This window comes from Epinephelus moara, chromosome 1 (assembly GCF_006386435.1).
Source record: "Epinephelus moara isolate mb chromosome 1, YSFRI_EMoa_1.0, whole genome shotgun sequence".
Taxonomy (NCBI): domain Eukaryota; kingdom Metazoa; phylum Chordata; class Actinopteri; order Perciformes; family Serranidae; genus Epinephelus; species Epinephelus moara.
Window position 1 is genome coordinate 26,245,471 of NC_065506.1, and position 18,961 is coordinate 26,264,431.

Below are 18,961 nucleotides of genomic sequence, written 5' to 3' on the forward strand. Positions count from 1 at the left end.
ATCTTCAGTTTACTATATGATGTCAGCTTCTGGCCAATTACCTTGCCTTCAAGGATGAGATGATTTTTCTGCACACACATTTACAAATATAAACTTTTTTCCCTACTGCTGCCCCCTGCAAGACCACACTGTCATCACTGACAACAGCCTACCAACAATTATAGCGTCACGCAAGACTACCAGCTGCCATGCAAGACCCACATTGAACCACAACCCCATCCTGCTGGTTTGCACTCCGCAGCAGATGCTGAATCGGTCCCTTCCTCACCAGGGACACTGCCCATCCTCTTCTTCCAACTATAATCATCTCGGCTCTGGACTCCTGCAGCAGCTTTAGCAAGAATGCTCCATGCCACAGCTGTCCCAACGTTCCCATGTCCTCCCCTATAAACCCATCACTAGCTGCTTGGGGCTGCCTGAAATGAACATGCACACACACACACACACACACACACACACACACACACACACACACACACACACACACACACAGAGTACATGACTGCTATACAATACAAGGTTTTACAGTAAAACAGTTTGACCAGCACAATACCAGATATGACTGCTCCAGACCAGCTTCAAAGTTGATTTCAGCTTTGAGAAATAAAAATCCCTGCATATGTTTTAACATATAAAGTGCAATTTCTATGCAGATGAAGTTCTATGTGCTTCACCATCACAAGAAAAATCATTTAAACCCTTAATTTAAGAAGCAGAATGTTAAAACACACTATAAAATTAAAACTAAGAGTAAAAGTCACATCAGCATTCACATTTTGACCTGAGTAACAGTATGGCTGTGTTAGAAGCAAATTATCTAAAGTGACACTACTCATGCTAACAGGTTAACTTGCATGTATTTTATTCTGTAAGTGCAGGTATACTGCTACTTTAATACTGTTGAGAAAGTTAAAAGCAATAAATTATATTCCACCTTAGCCAGATTCTGAAAATCCCCTAGTAGACCAAGTTTACACACCTTGCTTACTGGGCTGTCACACTCCGTTGCCCTAGAAAAATTTACTCTCATGATTAAGTGTAGATATTCTACTTTTGATAAGACATGGGGACGTTTTATTACACGTCTAGAGGGGGAGAAGGCTACAGAAGTCTACTTGTCTTAATCTCTTGAATGCAACACAATTATGCGCATTTTTTTGTCCTCTTTCTTTCCTTTGTTTTATTTATTTTATTTTTATTTTGAACCTTGGAAAAGTACTCATTGTATTGCCCTGTCGTAGCCGTTGTTACCTTACTTGCTTTTTGTTGTCTTTTTTGACCTAATATTTGAAGTAAATTAAAAATCCAAAAACACACTTGTTGAAATAAATTATAAAATGAATTTAAAAATTATCGGCATATGTTTGAATGTTGTTACACTTTCGGGAGGCTTTCATTTTGTTTTATTTTTGTATTTCATGTTATTTTAGTCTTTAAAAAATATTATTTTCTTTTTTTTGTCTCTGTATAATGCCTTGTGGCCTCTGATGCCTTGTCTGAAGCACTTTGAATCACCTTATTGTTAAATGGAACTAAACAAACTTACCAAGCCAAGAAGACGAAGGAGGTAAACAAAAATAGAAATAATCAAAGTACAGGTATTCCCAACCTTTACTGTAATACAATGTTTGGTATGATTCCCTCCCAGACAGTTTGCCTTGTTTGTCATTTGCCAGTTTGATGTTTTCAGCTTCGCGTTTGGTTAAATTTGACTGCTCTGAGCCGCCGTAGCAGTGATAAACACTGACAAGCAGCTGTTCTATCAGTCTTATGTTACAGCTCTCACATGTGACTTTCCTGCGTGCAGTGTAACCGAGTTTTGTATCAGAGACTAATTTCTATCACCAATAACACAATGGAGCCGTCTATAATAATAAAACCTGGTAGGTTGAATGCTCGTGTCGTTAAAAATGAATGTCGTTGCATGCTACCATGGAGCATTTTGAAATGTTTGGCTAACGCAGCGTCGTCTTGCTTCACTTTGAATTCACCACGAAGCCCGTTTAGTTGTTGAAGTAACTAATTTATATCACCAGTAACATAACGGAGCATGTTATAGGAGTAATTTCGATGGGTTAAATGTCTGTGACGTTGGTTGTGTGGCTATGAATGGCTGTAAACGCTTGCTAATGTGGAGCAGTTTGGCTAATGTTAGCCTCACTGCACCTTGGGTCTGTCACTAAAACAGGTGTCGTTTTCTCTGCAGGAGCCACGAAATGGGACATCCGTCAGAAAGTTTGGGACTACATCGAAGACAATAATCTGGCTAATTTCCCCAGGCCTGTCCACAACAGAATCCCTAATTTCAAGGCAGGTTAAAGCAATTTAATTGTTAATTTAATTTGAGCAGTGAGGGACCAGTGTAATGCTGCTGTGTAGCTAGTTGTGACCCAAATCTACACATCTACACACTAATATACATATTAACTGTCTCTTACATGGGGGCCACGAGTACACAGTATAGTCAATGTAGTGGTAGTATGTATTATGAATATTGAGTCCAAACACTACAATAAAACAAATATTTAACACACAGAGGTGCTTACAACAAGACAAATTAATAGTAATAGTTATAGCTGATGAAATTACACAGTAAAGCCTATTGTACGTCCATTAAAGGTCCAGTGTGTAAGATATAGGGGGTTTTAGTGACATCTAGCTGTGAATTTGCAGATTGCAACCAGGAGCCAAATTATCTGCAGAGGTCTCCTCCTCTCCAAAAGAAATGGACCCTGTGATTTAAACAGCTAAAAACACCAAATAAAAGTGTTTTTCTGATGCTGTTTGTTGCAGAGGGCCTGTTAACCATGGTGGCCATCATGATTATGCGGAAATGTGAATGGCCTAGTGTTTGGTTTATCCATTCTGGGCTACTGTAGAAACATGGCATACTCCACGGATGAAGACCCACTCCCTATGTAGATATAAATGGCTCATTGTAAGGCAACAAAAACACAACAATTATTATTTTCAGGTTGTTATACACTACAGAAAACACACTAATTATATTCAGTTTCTGATAGTATATCTCCCTTTATCCTACACACTGGACCTCGAAACAGTTTGAATATTTTTTGTTTGTTCACAGAGCTCAGTTTCAGAAGTAGTGAAATTGAAATTTCTTAAACAAAGTAATCTTTTCCTAAATTTATGTAAATTAACACAAGTCACCGTTTGTGTTCCATATGTTGCAAAATTAAATTAGCATGTAAATATTTGTAGATAACATTTGTTCCAAGGCAGTAAATGCCACACTGGGTAAAATCATTGCTACTATAATGACACCAGGTTTGGAGGTTTTCACAGCAGCTCTTGACTGATTTTCTTGAACTTTGACTGATTAATGGCTGTCCTGTCTCTGCATCTATGCATCTCTTTCACTGTGTACTCACTGGCCAGGGTGCAAACCAAGCATGCGACAGACTTGCAGACCTACACGAGTTCAAGTCCAGCCAGACAGTCAAAGTAAACCCAGACAAACCCCAGCAGCAGGCGCGCTTTGTCACTCTGGAAGTAAGTGGACTGTTGCAACTGTTGTCAGCCCTTGTATCCTCCTCTTCTCTCAACCAGGGTGCTTTCACAGCCTGTGCCAAGGTGTCTGAGCTGCAGGTGTTCACCCATACCGCTGAGGTGAAGGTGGATCCTGATAAACCTCTGGAGGGTGCCCGACTGGCAGTGCTGCAGGTAGCACTGCACTGTGGAAAACACATCAAGAACCAGAGTGCCTCAGGCTGTATTACAGAAATTAATGTTTTGTTACCATGTCAATATGGTTCACATGGAGGGGTTCAAATTAGAAATCAAAAGAATTATTGAAGAGGAATGATTACAAATTCTCTATTAGACACCAGAGCTTGTTAGATTGGACTGTAAGTTTCTGTATTATATCCTCAGCTTCTCCTCTTGAAGTGATATTTCATGCATATCAGTGCTTTGCATCCACTGAATATGAATCTACATAGTATTTTGATATTTCTGCCATCACTCACTGAATCTACTCCAATCCAGTCTTAATCTGCTAATCAAATTTAGTAACTGTAAATGCCTGGTGGCTAATTTTTGGGATCTTTTGCAGGCGCGGAAAACTTTATTGGTCCCAACTCCTCGTCTTCGTACCGGCCTCTTCAATAAAATCACTCCTCCCCAGGGAGCCAGCAAAGAACAGCTACGCATATGCTCCTCCTCTCAGGTTTCAACTTGCTTGTTTTACATATTTTCATTCATTTCAATATGATTCATAAACACCCAAGATTTTACCTAAACCTGTTTTATCTTCTCTTCTATCTTCTGAACTTCTTCCTTCAGGGTGTGAAAGACTTCAGTGTGCCCGTTGGCCTTGATGCGAAGATAAAGGTCGACCTGGTGGTGGTCGGCTCTGTGGCGGTGTCAGAGAAAGGTGACAAACAATTCTGGGAGCCTTATGATATTGCAAATTTGCCTCACTAACAGATAATCTGTTAGTATAAACACATGCCTAATGATATACCCTTTTAAGTGCTGTGAGTCCAGGACCAGTTTCACCATACAGACAGTAAAGGATTCAAATCTTACAAAAACCAGAATAAAACACACTCTTTTAACCATAAATAGACAGAAGTTTAATTAGTAGTCTCAAAGACTGATTGATTGATTGGTCTGTTAAATGTATTTTATGTAGGCTTTTCTTTTAAAAACAATGTTCAGACTACAAAAGTAATCCCTCTCAATCTTTACTTAGAACCCACTAGAAGCGTGTGAATGTGTTCCCTCTGCCTGTCTTTTCTTATTTTATTCTTATATTGCTGTGATTCAGAAAGCACAGCGTGTAGGTGAGGCTGGGACTCTATAAAAAGGTAGCGATGAGATGCCAGATCATAAGCAGAATGCATCCAAGAGGAGGCTATAAAAATCACAGACACAGCAGTATTATGCACTGGGTGTCGAGGGAAAAAAGGCTGTATGAAGTTACTGCTAATGCAAAACCAACATTTTCTACTGCATTAGCTTCACATTGAAAGCCTTTAACAAGCCAAACACGAGTTGACTCTGATATGAAGTAATCGCAGGAAATGCAATGTGTTTGTCTTTGAGCCTATCACTGCCACCATCATTCATCAAAAATGTGTCTGCCTAACAAAACAACGGCCATTTTCGGCATTTGTTGACAGCACATCAGTTTGAAATATTGCAGGGAGCAATGGAACGAGCAGGAGCAACAGATGTTAGATGAAGAGCTACAGGCAACAGACTGCACACCTCCAACTTCTTAGTGGTGTGACCAACTCCTTTAATATGAGGTGCTGTCTGCAGGCTCATGCCATATGCAGTGTTACATCAGGTCTCGGCTGCTCACAGAATGATGGAAAAAAAGCAGATTATTGCCTGACTTCTTAATTAAAACAACTTATTGATTTATTTTGCTGCCCCAGAACTCTGTGACCTGAAGTATTAAACCACATTTGTTGTTACCACCAGTAATTAACTGCAGGTGTCACCAAATCGACCAGGGCTGACACCTTTAAGACCACCACTCTAAAGCCACATGTGTGGCCTGTGTTGTTGCTGATTTAAAAAACTTACAAATTATTTATTTCAGTTTAAAGGTGCAGTGTGTAGGATTCAGGGGCATCTATTGGCAGAAATTGTATATAACATTCACAACTATGTTTTCATTAGTTTATAATGACTTGAAAATAAGAATTGATGTGTTTTCATTACCTTAAAATAAGCGTTCACGTTTTTGCGTCAGCCACAGTAGTTCTCCTACATGCTTGGCACATTGGAGAAGTTTTAGTTCTGCAACGTCACTGCTGGATACCATTTAATCCTGCACTCCGGACATTTTAAGTACTAACGACTAACATCAGTATGTTATTCCATCCAATACTGTGTATTTTGAGATGTGATAGACATCACAGTGTTTACAGGGGCAGCAATATTTGACCGTGACCAAAGACTGAGTCATTTATTAGATAGTGACTCAGCTAAACCAGCACTTTGATCTTTGGAAATTCTATCCTTCAATGGCTGTTTATCACACTGTTTAAAATGACAGTAGACTAAAAGGACATGGCATGTGACAAACATCTTGAGTCATATTTAATATTGTGTTGTGATCATCGCATGTGTTTGTAGCCCTCTGAGGCACCAGGACACCCTGTCAGGGAGATTTGAAGAAGAACAGAAATGAGAATGGGGACATAATCAGATCCATTTCTCTCCTTGTGGGTTCTGCTGTGTTCTGCCCTCCATGTAAATTGTCCCATCACTCACAATGTATTTTGATCCTCATTTTCAAAATGCCTGAGATAACTGGTGCAGTGTTGCGGTGAAACAGACATGTTTACCATAATGCATACACTTCCAAATGGCTCTAAGTGTACAATGCCACATGGTTCTCATTAAGCGTTTGTTGCACAGGGCTCATCCATGTTCCCATCAGTCTACATTGGATTAGGTTATTTTTATGAATTGAAAACATTACTGCAGCCACCCTCAACATGTCAGCGTGTTTTAATTCAGTGCAGTTTTTAGAGTAAATCCTGTTTTTACATTATTTCTTTTTAAATAATGTTGAATGTGATGCAGATGCTGGTTATTTCTGGATTCTGCACATAAAGTGGATCTTTGATATAATCCAGACAGGAAAATGCTGCACCGAAGATTCATGTAGGCTGTTATTCTTTATCACATAATGTAAAACCTGCCCTTTGTGGCTCCTGTCTCCTCATGCAGGCTTGCGGCTTGGAAAAGGAGAGGGCTACGCCGACATTGAGTACGGCATGATGGCCTCAATGGGAGCTGTGAATGAGTCCACTGTGGTGGTGACTGTTGTCCATGACTGCCAGGTTAGTTACTCTCTCGTCAGAATCCTGAACATGTCGTGTCATGGAACTTTATTATGTTCTTTATTTTGTCCAGAACAGGTTAAATAATTTGATTAAAGCTCTCTGCACTTTGACTCACTTTATCAAATAAAAACCTGATAAACACCGCAGCATTAAAATGTCATTTATCAATTGGTGCTTGCTATATCCACAGTGGTCAAATAAAATTATAATTTTATCACTGTCTGTATTTTTTTCAAGTCATCAGTTTGTATAGTGACTGTAGGAAACAAAACTGAAAGTTGCTTAGAGGCTGAGGCTGGGCTTGTTTAACTTTCGCTAAGATCCAAAAATATGTTAAATAAATATATTCATAAAACGGTATCAACTTATTATAACGTGCACAAAGTAACAATGAAAATGTTTACAGCGAACAAAGAACAGAGCGTTAAACAAAAAATACTGCGACCCACTCACCCTCTCTCTCTAACCAAAAAACCACACAGGTGAAGATGAGATGCTCATATAGATTATGAGTGTAACCCCCCATATCCATGTGACCCGATTTGCCCAATAACCGCAGTCACAAAATGATATTGAATAATGATATCCCAAAATACTAACAAAAAAACCCATTTAACGATACAAAAATATAAACCATCCCAAAACTTCTTGAAAAAACAAAATCCAAGGCAACTCTTTTCTGGTGCAAAAGTTAAAAGGCCATATTAGATGGCTAGTTCATGATGAACATTAAAATCGCCAACATGTTTAGGCCATGCTCACTGGCCTTCATCAGGGCATAAAGCTGCAGCGTTCACAGGTGGCCTCATTTAGGCCACCTTTTTCAAGATGTACTGCACTTCCTGACCAAAGAGCACCTTCCTGGATACCATTATACTGCAACCCACATGAGCGCTTCATCTGCTGTTGTCTTCATCCCAAAACTTATTAATCCTACTAATCTTACAAAATGTGTTCCTTTCTAAATTAATTCATGGCTCCTACAGTTTGTGGTTTAGTGTGTAAAATGTTTAAAATAAAGGCAAATGTGTGAAAAAAATTCCAAAGGTCTTCAGCTCACACTGATGTGAGCACATGCATATATATTTTTGTAACTAGTAACTAAATTGAAAATACTATTTCAACAATTTCCTCTCTTAATTCTTAAAATTGTTCGAAAAATGCTGCTAATGATTAAACACGTGATTAATTACCTGTTGCTTTGGTGCTAATTGGGATATTGATGCTTTCAGGTGGTGGACATTCCAGAGGGGTTGATAGAAAGCCATGACCTGACTGTGGACTACATCCTCACACCCACCAGAGTTATTAAAACTAACTGTGGGATCCCCAAGCCACAGGGAATCATCTGGACTAAGGTAAATAAAAATAAAGGTTTGTTTTGTGTCTAGTGACATTATGTCCACTGAGTCCACAATGCAGGCATAAAGTACATCAGACTTCAGTTTCAGGTTTATTTGATTTTATGGTTTGTTTATAAATATTGCATCAATGAACATGGGTAAAGGATATAAAACATAAATAGTCATCATCGATAACAGCTTTATTAAAGCAGGCCATCAGTAATTCAGTCCGTATGGATGATCAGTCTTAGGAGTTGTTTAATTTAATGAGAAACAGTATGGAGGCAGCGCAGCCTACTCTAGTGATTATACTATAAAAAGCATTTGGCAATCATGGTGATGCTTCAACTTGTATGATCTTTACAGAATTAGTAATCTGTGTTGTGCTGCATTTTAAGTGCTCAGGCTTAAATTACTGCAAAATATTCTCACACCTCAATGGGACAGTTTGCATCTGAGTTACTTTTTTGACACAATTGTACTTTTTGAGTGATAAAATTGGTTGTAATGGATGCAGTTTTGGGTTGAACTTTAAAAGTTATCCGATTGAAACATGTGTGTTACAAACAATCCTTCATTTTGTTTATAAAGTGTATGTGTTATTAGACAGTTGTAGGTCAGTTGTGCTGTAATATTTTAGCTGTAGCTGTTGTTTTTCGTGACTCTCTAGCTGACACAGATAGCACAGCAACTAGTGCAGAGATTCTCTGTTCATTGAGCCTCTCTGCTCAGCAACACCGCCCTCTAATGGACGTGTAATGACACCACACCTCATCAGAACACTTGTATATCAGTTGTACTTCCGTATGCATTTAATTTCTCTGCTCCAATAATTGTCAGAGTATAAGTCTTTCTTTGTTATTTTCTGTTTACTCTTTCAGTCAGTAATGATAATTATAATAGAATTAGTCAGCATTTTATCTTTTTCTAAATAGTGCTTACATATATATGGTGACTACACTACTGCTAAGACACAAAACAACCAGCTTTAAACACAAAAGACTGAAAAACAATGGGGGAAAAGAACAGCCAACAAAACGATAATTTACTGTGATCATTTTAAAGTCACACGTTATCTTTTGTCGATATTTAAATGTGAGTCTGGACCTTAAACTGCCTCTGATTCACTGACACTGGCAGAAAGCTGCTGAGTGTTTTTCCACCTGATAATTTGTCTTTAATTAGACATGATGGGGGCATTATTCTTAACGTGTGGAGAGTTTGTGTGCAACCTCCGGGCTTCTTAAAACACGCATGTAAGTAAACAGGACCCAGTGACCTCACCGGCAGGAAGGCCATGTCTGATCATCAAAGGCTCCTCTACCCAGCCAGCCTGGCTCTGCAGGGGCAGGGGGAACGACAGGTCAAACAGGCCAGTGTAAAAACAATAGCCCCGTATATCCTTTACAGGACTGGTTCATATCAAAGGCTGCCAAGACACTTACAGGCCCAACAAATCAAGTGCGCTGTCTTTATTTTTAACAGCTTGGGAAGTGAAATGTCCCGCTGCTATAAAGATAGCTATTACAGCAGCACGGGCTGTGAGCAGGATGGAATAATACCAAATTAATTTGTCAGCTTTCACTTTGTTATTAATTTAACTCATCAGTAGGTATGAGCATAATGTTGGCTCAGAGCAGGGCTATTTGTTTGCTCTGTGTGTGTGTGTGTGTGTGTGTGTGTGTGTGTGTGACACCCCTCCCCTTTCAGCCTTACTGAGGCCATCCAATTTTGTGTCTTCAGCTGGACACAGAAAAGCTGGAGAAGATCCCCATCCTGAAGAAGCTGCGTGCTCTAGAGGAACAGGCTGGAAAGGATGTAACACTGGGGGTGGCGCCCACTACATCAGAGCCTGGTGTGCAGACCGGTCAACCCAAAAGGCAAACCAGACGGAGGCCAAAGCAGAACATGCAGCAAGAAGGCGAGGGAGAATCCAAAGAGGAGAAAATAGCGGAGTCAGAACAGAGAGCTAGACAGCGCCCAGCTAGAGTGAGGAAAGACAGCAGAGGAGATGGTGGGGGAGACCAAGAGAGAGAGATCAATAGGAGAGGAAGGGGAAGAAGAGGAGAGAACATGAGGGAGAAGGGCCAAGAGGAGGGTGGAGGTGAAGTGACTTCTCAGCGTAAGCTCCCTCTGAATGTGACCACAGTTTACCTGGGGGGAATCCCTGCGGGGCTGCGTGTTAGCGAGCTGAAAACTGCCCTCAGAGAGAGAGAGGCCGCCCCACTGAGGCTCACCTGGCAGGGAGCTCAACACAGGGCCTTCCTGGACTACAGCGACCCTCAGGCTGCAGCGCAGGCCCTGGAGGCTCTGCAGGATCTCAGTCTGAATGGTCACAGTCTGCAGGCTGAGCTGGCCAAGAGCCAGCGTGGAGGCAAGAGGTCCGGAGCGTCCAATAGGAGACCAAGACCATCAACAGGTCCGAAATCCAAAATGGCACCGCCAGATACTGAGAGTGACACCAATGAAAAGACCGAGCAATAATATAATAATAATCAGCCCGGGAAATATTAAATGTGGAGCAACCTTAAATGCCTTAAGAAGAATTTAGTTTTTTGTTTTTTTTTAATATTTATGGATTTATGACAAGCGGACATGAATTATTTGAACCATCTAAAGTGACTGCTAAGGCTAATTAGCTTACAATATGAGTACAATATGCAACTATTGAAACAAAAAGAAGTTTACTAGAAAAGTATTTTGTACATATCATTTCACAATAGACCTATGTGCCTTGTTTATTCACACACACCTCCTGGTCTGTGTGTCCCGAGAGCCTTCAGTCCTTGGAGGTGTTTATTGAGTCGTTCTTAGAGATAGACTGCAGTTATTATCCTGTTGAGCTAAAGACTGAATATACAGTCTGTTTGTTACAATACAAGTGTGGAGTAGATTTTTGTGAAGTGTTCAGTTCAGTTTATTTCCACACCCAGTTGTCAGTATTACCTCCGCCAAGAGGTCCTTGGTTTCCGACCTGTTCATTTGCTTGTTGGTTATTTCAAAACGCATTTTACTGCGGCAATGGGCCAAAGGACTGGCTAGTTTTTGTTGCAGATAACGCCACCATGTGGTCATTTGCACAATTTATACAACCCTGATTGTTACTGAGTCAGAAAGCATATGAGTACAATTTAAGATACCTTATATATCATTTATATATCCATAAAGGCCACACCGGTGTTTGACTACACATGATTTTCCACCATTTTGAATTTTTTGCAAAACACATTTGTCACCACTCGTACATATTTAATCCAATTTTCACACAGTTTGTAATATTTAATTGACCATAATATTATTATTTTCCTATTCCATTGCCAAATTGTAAAATAGCAATGTGGCTCATTTTACACAAATTGCCATAAATCTTGATCATACTGTCCCGTCAACCAAATTTAGAAGGCGTCAACATAGGAAATTTTTAAGCCATTTTGATTACAGACTACGGCAATACATATGCCTTTAAATGGCCCTAATTGTGACGATTCTCACTCAGTTAAAAACTTGCACTACTCATCCTTGCACAAAACCAAGGATTTAGGTACTCTAAAAAAAACAAAAACATAATTATCCTTCAGTTTACACTGACTAGCATTTATCTCGATGCAGCTATTAAACATCTAAACCTATTTTAATTCACAAAAACAAATCTAGAGGTTTGTGTAGCCTCGTTGGAGCTTTAATTTTTGATTACTACTTGCTCACTGTGCTTTCTACTTGCTTAGGTCTTATTAAGAATATTTTGGAAATAGACATTGTACATTTACATTTAAACTGTGACGTTTGTATCTTTTGTTGGTAGAAATGGCACATTCATGGCATTCTGTTTGGTTAGGCCAGTTTGAGAATGAAGCCAGCCTCTCCATTTAACGATTAAGAGATGCTACCACGCCTGGCTGAACTGTTGTAGTGTTGATGCATCTGTTTGTAACACATTATAACATTCTCTACTAAAGCGTTTGACTGAACCCTGCCGGCTTAGTGTCTTCTTTTACTAAACTGTAGTGTCTCTGTTTGATTTGGACAAATATTTGACGGGGGCGTCTTCACATTCTTTTGCAGCATTTAGGAAATTGCACTGATTGCGATTTTTGCAGATCAATCTGCAAACCAACTGAAAAAACACAAATCCTGAGCAAACTGAAAATGAGCAAACCTTTATGCATCCAAGTGGTGTTCTAATGGCAAACACATCATTTAGTGTGACAACTTATTGCCACCTTGTTTGTGATGGCTCTACCTGCAGTACTGCTGCTACAGAGCAAGACATTAACTCAAACTGAAACACTAAAATGATTAAACACATGCGAGCCACTCATCCAGACTTGACAGCACCCAATAACCTTTATCTTGTCCCCTATCATGTTTTAATCGTGTCCCTCTGCATCTCTGCACAGACATTACCTGGTAACAGATCCCCCTCCTGTCAGTCTGCAGTGCCAGACAAGTGTCCTGGTTTCACTGAGGCCTTGATTGTATTGAGACACAAGCACACAGCATGTCTGTCTGCACAGAGCAGGCCTCGGGCTTTTTATGGAGCTGTCATCCAGGCCTGGTGAGGGAACAGCTGTGGAGCCCCATCTCTTCTCCCTCGGCCCGCCAGAGCATTGAACCTCGGCAAATGTCATCAGTTTGTTAATGCGCTGTTCCCCCTGCTGTTGAGCCTGTGCTCGATGGCACGCTCATTTTACTGGGGTTCAGTCAGTGGTCATGTTGTGAGATTTCAAAGCTACACACGGATTTAAACACAGCATGTGTACGGCCTGAAGTGCAGATGTATATGTACACACACGCCTCAACGGCATTGCAGTTAAACTTGCTAGAAGACATTTTAAATCACAGTTCAGTCAGATCTAACTTGCAAAAGTAATTTGACTGCGTGAAATGTGGATGCTCAGGAAACAGATCACTGCCCGCCATGTTTTCCTACATTAAGAGCACCTGTTATTATTTTCAACAGCACATACTTCTGTTTTCTTCATTAAAACCTCAAACTTTACCTCCACGTTCTTATTTGTGCCAATTCAAATTAACATTAGCATTAATATGCAGTCAGTTATACGAGCCAGTAAGACCAACAGTTATGACTTGTGCAGCTGCTATATTCAGCAAATAATAAGAAATCCAGTGAAGAGCATTTTTGGTAAGTTGGCTCATGTTCCTTTTGTAATATGCTGTAATATAATTAGTGGCCTGTAGTATTTCCATGATGTGATGAGACATTCACTTACTCATAATTTGTGTGTATCTTACTCCTGTGCCTGTGCTCTGCGTTTTGCACTTGATATTTGTGAAATATTTTAGAAGTAAAGAGTGTTTTGAGATGAAAAATGAAGCCTTAGCGTGTTTTATGTAAAACCCACTGGACCGTTTATTCTCTTATAAGTTGTTAGGGCTTTGAGACAAAACAAGTCTCAAACAAAGGCTTATGCATCTTGAGCCCCCAAGGGCGTAGGTTTTGTTTCAACATTAGGGGGATCACATGAAATGAAGGTTTGAGGTGTTTTGCCAGAAATTTTTTGAGCATCAAACACTTAATTTCCTGCATTCTGGAGATTTTTTCGGCACCATTTTTTGCCTTTTTTTGCATCAATTTATGTCAACAACAACAATTGGGAAAAAAAAGTCCTGCTGCTTTCATGTTTTTATTGGGACAAATGCAAATGTTCTAAATATTGAGAGGGATAAAATCTACACCTGTGTGGACACCCCTGAGCTTTTTAGAATTATCCATTGGATGGAAACAAGCAGAGCGATGGTGGTGCTGCCTCTGATTTGTTCCGCCTTAATTGCTGCGTACACGTTACATAGAGGGCAAAAGACGAGTGACTTTTAAAACCATTTATTTAAAATCTATTATCATTTAATTATTGCTTTGTGCAAATCAGATTTGTTCATTTTTTTCTGTATTACTTTAGTGAGGACCTTATTATTTTTTCCTTTTTTTGGATTCAGTATCACTAAACATGAACTCAGATTACCCTTTTGTTTTTAGTTTGGTTGATTAAATAATTGCAAGCCTACATTATAAATATTGTTATTTTTCTGGGGGAAAAAAAACAAACACAAATTGCGCCACTCTTTAAATTCTAATTTTGGGTTGATTGTGTGGTAGATATCACTGACGTTAGATTAAAAGTTTTTGCGGAGTATTTATTTGCAGTGTCCTCCCAAATTTTGGAATGAACCATGTGTGTGTGATGAAATCGATATTTTTTGTGGATTTAGGCTGAAACAGCCCAACAGATATATTTTATTTCTTACAAATGATTTGTTGTAATATAGCCCTAAAGATTAGCCCTCATTGATGGACCCTTGCTAATTCTCCTAACATTATGTAAGTATACAGTGCAGAAAAGTAATGGTCTATATCTAACACAAACGACATAACAGTGCTTACAATATATCCTCAAATTTTCATTTTAAAACAAATAACAAGCGTTCTGACAAATATTGCCAATACAGAATATACCACCTTGGCCAATTCGCCTGAAATTAAAATATGTAGGCCTACAGAATAAATAAAAAGATGCGCTTATAGGCTATTCAAAAAGTGCCTTCATCGTTTTTTTACACAGTATATATGGACATGTATATGTGATGTCCATAATTGTTCATTTCAGAATTCAACGCTGGTATGAATGTCCAAAAAAAAAAGGAAAAAAAGCCTCAGTCTAATTTGTCAAAGAAAATAAAAGTAAGAACTTCAGACGGAGAAAATGGACGTGTGCTTTTTTACATTGGCCTACTTAAAGAATAAACAAAAGTGTGAAGTGGTAGTCATCCGCTCTGCAGGACTAAGTACCAAACAGCAGCAGGGTTTCATACACCCAGTCTTTACCCCGCTGGTCGATGTTGATGGCATGAAAAAAGTATATTTTTTATTATTATATATTATTATTATTATCATTATTATGTAGTTGCGTTGTGATTGGCCTGTCTCCGTGTCTTTGTCGCTGTGTGTACAGAAAAGTAGTCCGGTCTACTTGAAGCAGTGAGCGCTCTCCATGGGCCGGGGCATGCCTTCATGTCTCTCAGTGGTTATTTAACTCGTTTTGTTCTTATTTTCAGTTCACCCTGCTGCATGGCTCAAGTCTGTGACACCGTCCTGTGGGCTGCAGGTTTTTGTCCGTGAAGGCATCACATGACGCAGGGCTTGATGTCCTGGTAGGAGACCTGTTGGTGGTGGTAGTAAGAGCCACTGCTCGGTGAGTGCATCGCTGAGGACGTCATGGCGTTGAACGAGAAGACGAACTCCTTTCGGTCACACATGCTTGGAGACTGGGAATGGTACCGAGGAATACCTGCGGAGAGGTAGATTCAAATAGGGGTTAAAAAACAGTGCAGATCAGTAAGGTCACAAATAGGATTAATTAGACTTTAAATGTTGCTGTAGCTCTGAAAAAGCATCTAAAAATAATAGGATGATTAAACATTCATGTAAATATTTCTGCAGGCTTTAATTATTTAATTAACACTTATTAATGGCAGATATTTCCTCTTAGCTTGACTTTAATTTCATGGATATATTAGTAATAAAAGTATATAATAATATTGGTCTATATAAACTTGAAACCAGGCTGAATTAAATGTGTTCATCCCTAAACAATGCTGTTTTGGCACGCAATTTTTGTGCGTAAAAAGAAAACCCAACGTCAAATATTTTCCCCAATATTATTAATTATATTTTAAGATGAATTTTCTGTATTTAATTTGAAGAGGGCAGATATGGAGCTTCACTCAGAAACATGTGCATATTCCTCCCAGACCCAAAGTCCATTTAGCAAGCCCGATTAAGATTGTCAAAAGGGGGAGGCGGGCTTGCAGGGCTAATTGACAGTGGCCCTCTTGCACGCCAGTCCCGGAGGACTCGGGGCCTCGGGGCAAGGCAGGCTGGTCCTGACCGCGCTTGTTTTTCTTGCTCGGAGATTGGCACGGCTCTAAACTGTCCCGGCAGACTCTCCCTTCCCTCTCTTTTTTTATATCACTTCCAGAAACTAAAACCATGCGAGGTTGAGTCCCTTGATATCTGGATTTTATTCTGTCATCTAGTTAAATTTGAGAAGATGAAGCTCACATTTTCACGGGAGAAAATAGGCGCTTTCTTTCTTTCGTCTCCCATAATGGAGTTCTTTGTAATTCTTCAATTTTGCACAAAGGGAATAAGCCTGTATTTAGTGACAGCAAATTAAACGCAGCGATTTCCAAATAACTAATGTGAGGCTGCTGAATATTTCCATTAGACCCACGTTTGGCACGGGACCATAAAAATCTGTGACGCGCCAGGCTTGACCCTGCATAGAAAATATTGTTTGGACCTTCTGGTATTTAAATGGTTTCGCATTTGTGAGTATTCCTGCATTTTATTTCTTTGATTTCATTTTCTCACACGCGTTTTCTTTATACAATTCTCTGCAGTTTTACGCAGCATGTTGCATTTTAAGTAATTAAATTAGAGGTGAATTAGGAGCCTGCTGTTTGTCTTACCTTGTAAATCTGTAGTACTGTGCCCGTTCTGGTGCAGGTAAGATTGGTCTAGTGAATGTGTGGGCAAGCTCGGCTGCAGCGGGTTCGCCCCTGGATTACAAGGAGACAGAGGCTGCTGCTTTATGTAGGAGGCCCCGTTATTCAGCGAGGCCGAGGGGGCCGGAGCCCACGCCGAGGCTGAGCTCGAGTAGACAGGATGAGGCTCCATGACTCCTCCGCTGGTGAGCAGAGGGGAGGCGGAATTGTCGTGGTGGGGATAATCACTCCCAGTGGATCCTGTACAACTTCCCATGTAGGAATGTCCACTGTTGGTCGACAAGTGTGACATGGTGTGCCCGGACAGACCCATCCCTTCCATGTTACCTGCCAAGTGTCCATTCATCATCCCAATCCCACTGTCCAGAGACAAGCTGTTGGGCGGACAGGACAGGCCCCCGCCGCTCCCCTGGAAGTTGTAGGACTCGGGGATGTGGTTGAATCCTAGGCCGTTCATCATGCTGTACATGGGCTTCAGCGCCTGGCACTTGCGCCTGAAACCCCTGGGTCTCCTTCTGAAGGAGCCTTCCTCGAACATAAACTCACTAGCCGGGTCGATAGTCCAGTAGTGGCCCTTCCCGGGCCTGCCGAGGCCCTTGGGCAGCTTAATGAAGCACTCGTTTAGAGACAAGTTGTGACGCACGGAGTTCTTCCATCCCTGGTATGAGCCCCTGAAAAACGGGAAGCGGCTCTGCAGGAACTGGTAGATCTCACTGAGCGTCAGGCGCTTGGTCGGAGAGCTCTGGATAGCCATGACTATCAAAGCAATGTATGAATAAGGGGGTTTCTCTGGTCTGCGGATCCCTGCGTTTGTCTTTTTGGTTTTCGTAGTGGAGGAGGCGGTTTCCATCACCGCCGTCTGTCCGTGCGGCTTCTCCGGGGCAGACATCGGGCTGCTCTGGGCAGGAGTCTGCGCTGGGGGCTGCTGGACCTCTGCCGTCATTAGTTAAATTTAGTCTTCGAGATGGCAAAAAGAAATGATTGCTTTCCACCTTTCCAGCTATAAACCCGAAAGTTTCGATATTAATTCGCTGACATAAAGAGCCAAAAAAAAGTAACAGAAGGCAAACTTGACGCACGAGCCAAAGGCGCGAGTGTCTTCTTAACTCAAGCTTCTTCCTTTTGATTCTGTCCTGCAGCAGTCTGAAGCCGTACCGCCTTGTACGCAGCGTCCGAAATGGGATAAGGAGCAGAACAGGAGCCGCTTTCCACTTCAGTTGGTGTGTTGTCGTGCGTCCGAGGAGCTCACTTTTTACTTATCTGTTGCCATCAGCGCATTGGAAGCTGGATGTCTTGGCCATCCTAATGTTGGGACCCGCCCAGTTCCCTCCTACTCCAGTGGTGGGCTGTAAGCATGCACATCTGTGTGCGTTCACTTTTCAGGGAAATGTTTTTTTTCCCTTCCTTACATTGAAATAAGGAATATATCTCCCGTATAGCCCACAATATCTTAAATACCCTACTGGTTTATACTGTGGAGTAGAGCGAATTTTAAATGGATTATCATGTATTATGTGACCACACAGTGATTGTAACTACACTGGACAGGGCCTTTAGATGCAGATTGTGATTGCAGTGTTTTCTATCTAACTTTATTTTATATCCATTCTATTTTCTAAACATGAATATTGATTATGTTTACGTAAACTTTATAGATTCACAAACCTGCCGTGTAAATAGCATCTCTCCATTCCAGGCCACATGTCTGATGCACCAGCACGGCAAACAGGTCGTGTCTCTATTGTTATTAAACTACTGACATATTTTATAAAACATTTTTACTGTATGAAAAGTATTTACCAGAGAGCGTGCCCCTCATATTCAAAGCCACCCTCTTGATTTCTGTAAAAGATAGACAGGAACATGGGCAGGATGTTTATACAGCAGAATGTAAACATTTTCCCTGGCCTTCTTTAAATAAAAAATCAAGCAAAAGCCCCGTTAGATCAGCTAATACTCAATCTGATGCGATATGCCCGTCTGTCCGCGGCGTCCCCGTGTAGATGTTGGACCTTTTTTTACACATGAATATTGTTTGTGTAATGCAGTCATAATATTTACGCAGGGACGCAGGAGGAGTGAGGTGGAGGCTCTGCCGAGCTGTGCGCACAGAAACTCGGACGGGGACTTGAGATCGACTCCTGCAGGCAGTTCACCATCGGATCATCCAGTAATGAAGGTAAAGTGGATTTAACACTTTTCAGTCAGAATATCACTGAGGCCGCTTTAATGACGCGCCACAGTGGATGATCAGTTTGTTTTATG

At 40.7% G+C, this 18,961-nt stretch overlaps 2 protein-coding genes across 3 annotated transcripts; one reads left to right on the forward strand and one right to left on the reverse strand.

Moving 5' to 3' along the window:
- Positions 1 to 1,744: 1,744 nt before the first annotated feature.
- Positions 1,745 to 13,460, forward strand: mthfsd (methenyltetrahydrofolate synthetase domain containing). Of its 2 annotated transcripts, none has more exons than XM_050049659.1 (8): positions 1,745 to 1,883; positions 2,207 to 2,310; positions 3,400 to 3,513; positions 4,076 to 4,189; positions 4,306 to 4,396; positions 6,715 to 6,827; positions 8,063 to 8,188; positions 9,917 to 13,460. In XM_050049659.1, exons 1-8 carry the CDS (start codon positions 1,856 to 1,858, stop codon positions 10,655 to 10,657), a joined length of 1,431 nt encoding a protein of 476 aa, XP_049905616.1. In that variant the 5' UTR covers positions 1,745 to 1,855; the 3' UTR covers positions 10,658 to 13,460. The 2 variants fall into 2 exon arrangements, with proteins under 2 accessions (XP_049905616.1, XP_049905624.1); XM_050049667.1 differs by lacking the exon at positions 3,400 to 3,513 and adding an exon at positions 3,571 to 3,684.
- A 155-nt stretch (positions 13,461 to 13,615) lies between these two features.
- On the reverse strand, positions 13,616 to 17,948 carry foxf1 (forkhead box F1). The gene is made up of 2 exons (XM_050049422.1): positions 16,661 to 17,948; positions 13,616 to 15,477 (listed from the first exon to the last, which is right to left on the reverse strand). Exons 1-2 carry the CDS (start codon positions 17,637 to 17,639, stop codon positions 15,314 to 15,316), a joined length of 1,143 nt encoding a protein of 380 aa, XP_049905379.1. The 5' UTR covers positions 17,640 to 17,948; the 3' UTR covers positions 13,616 to 15,313.
- Between the last annotated feature and the right edge of the window lie 1,013 nt (positions 17,949 to 18,961).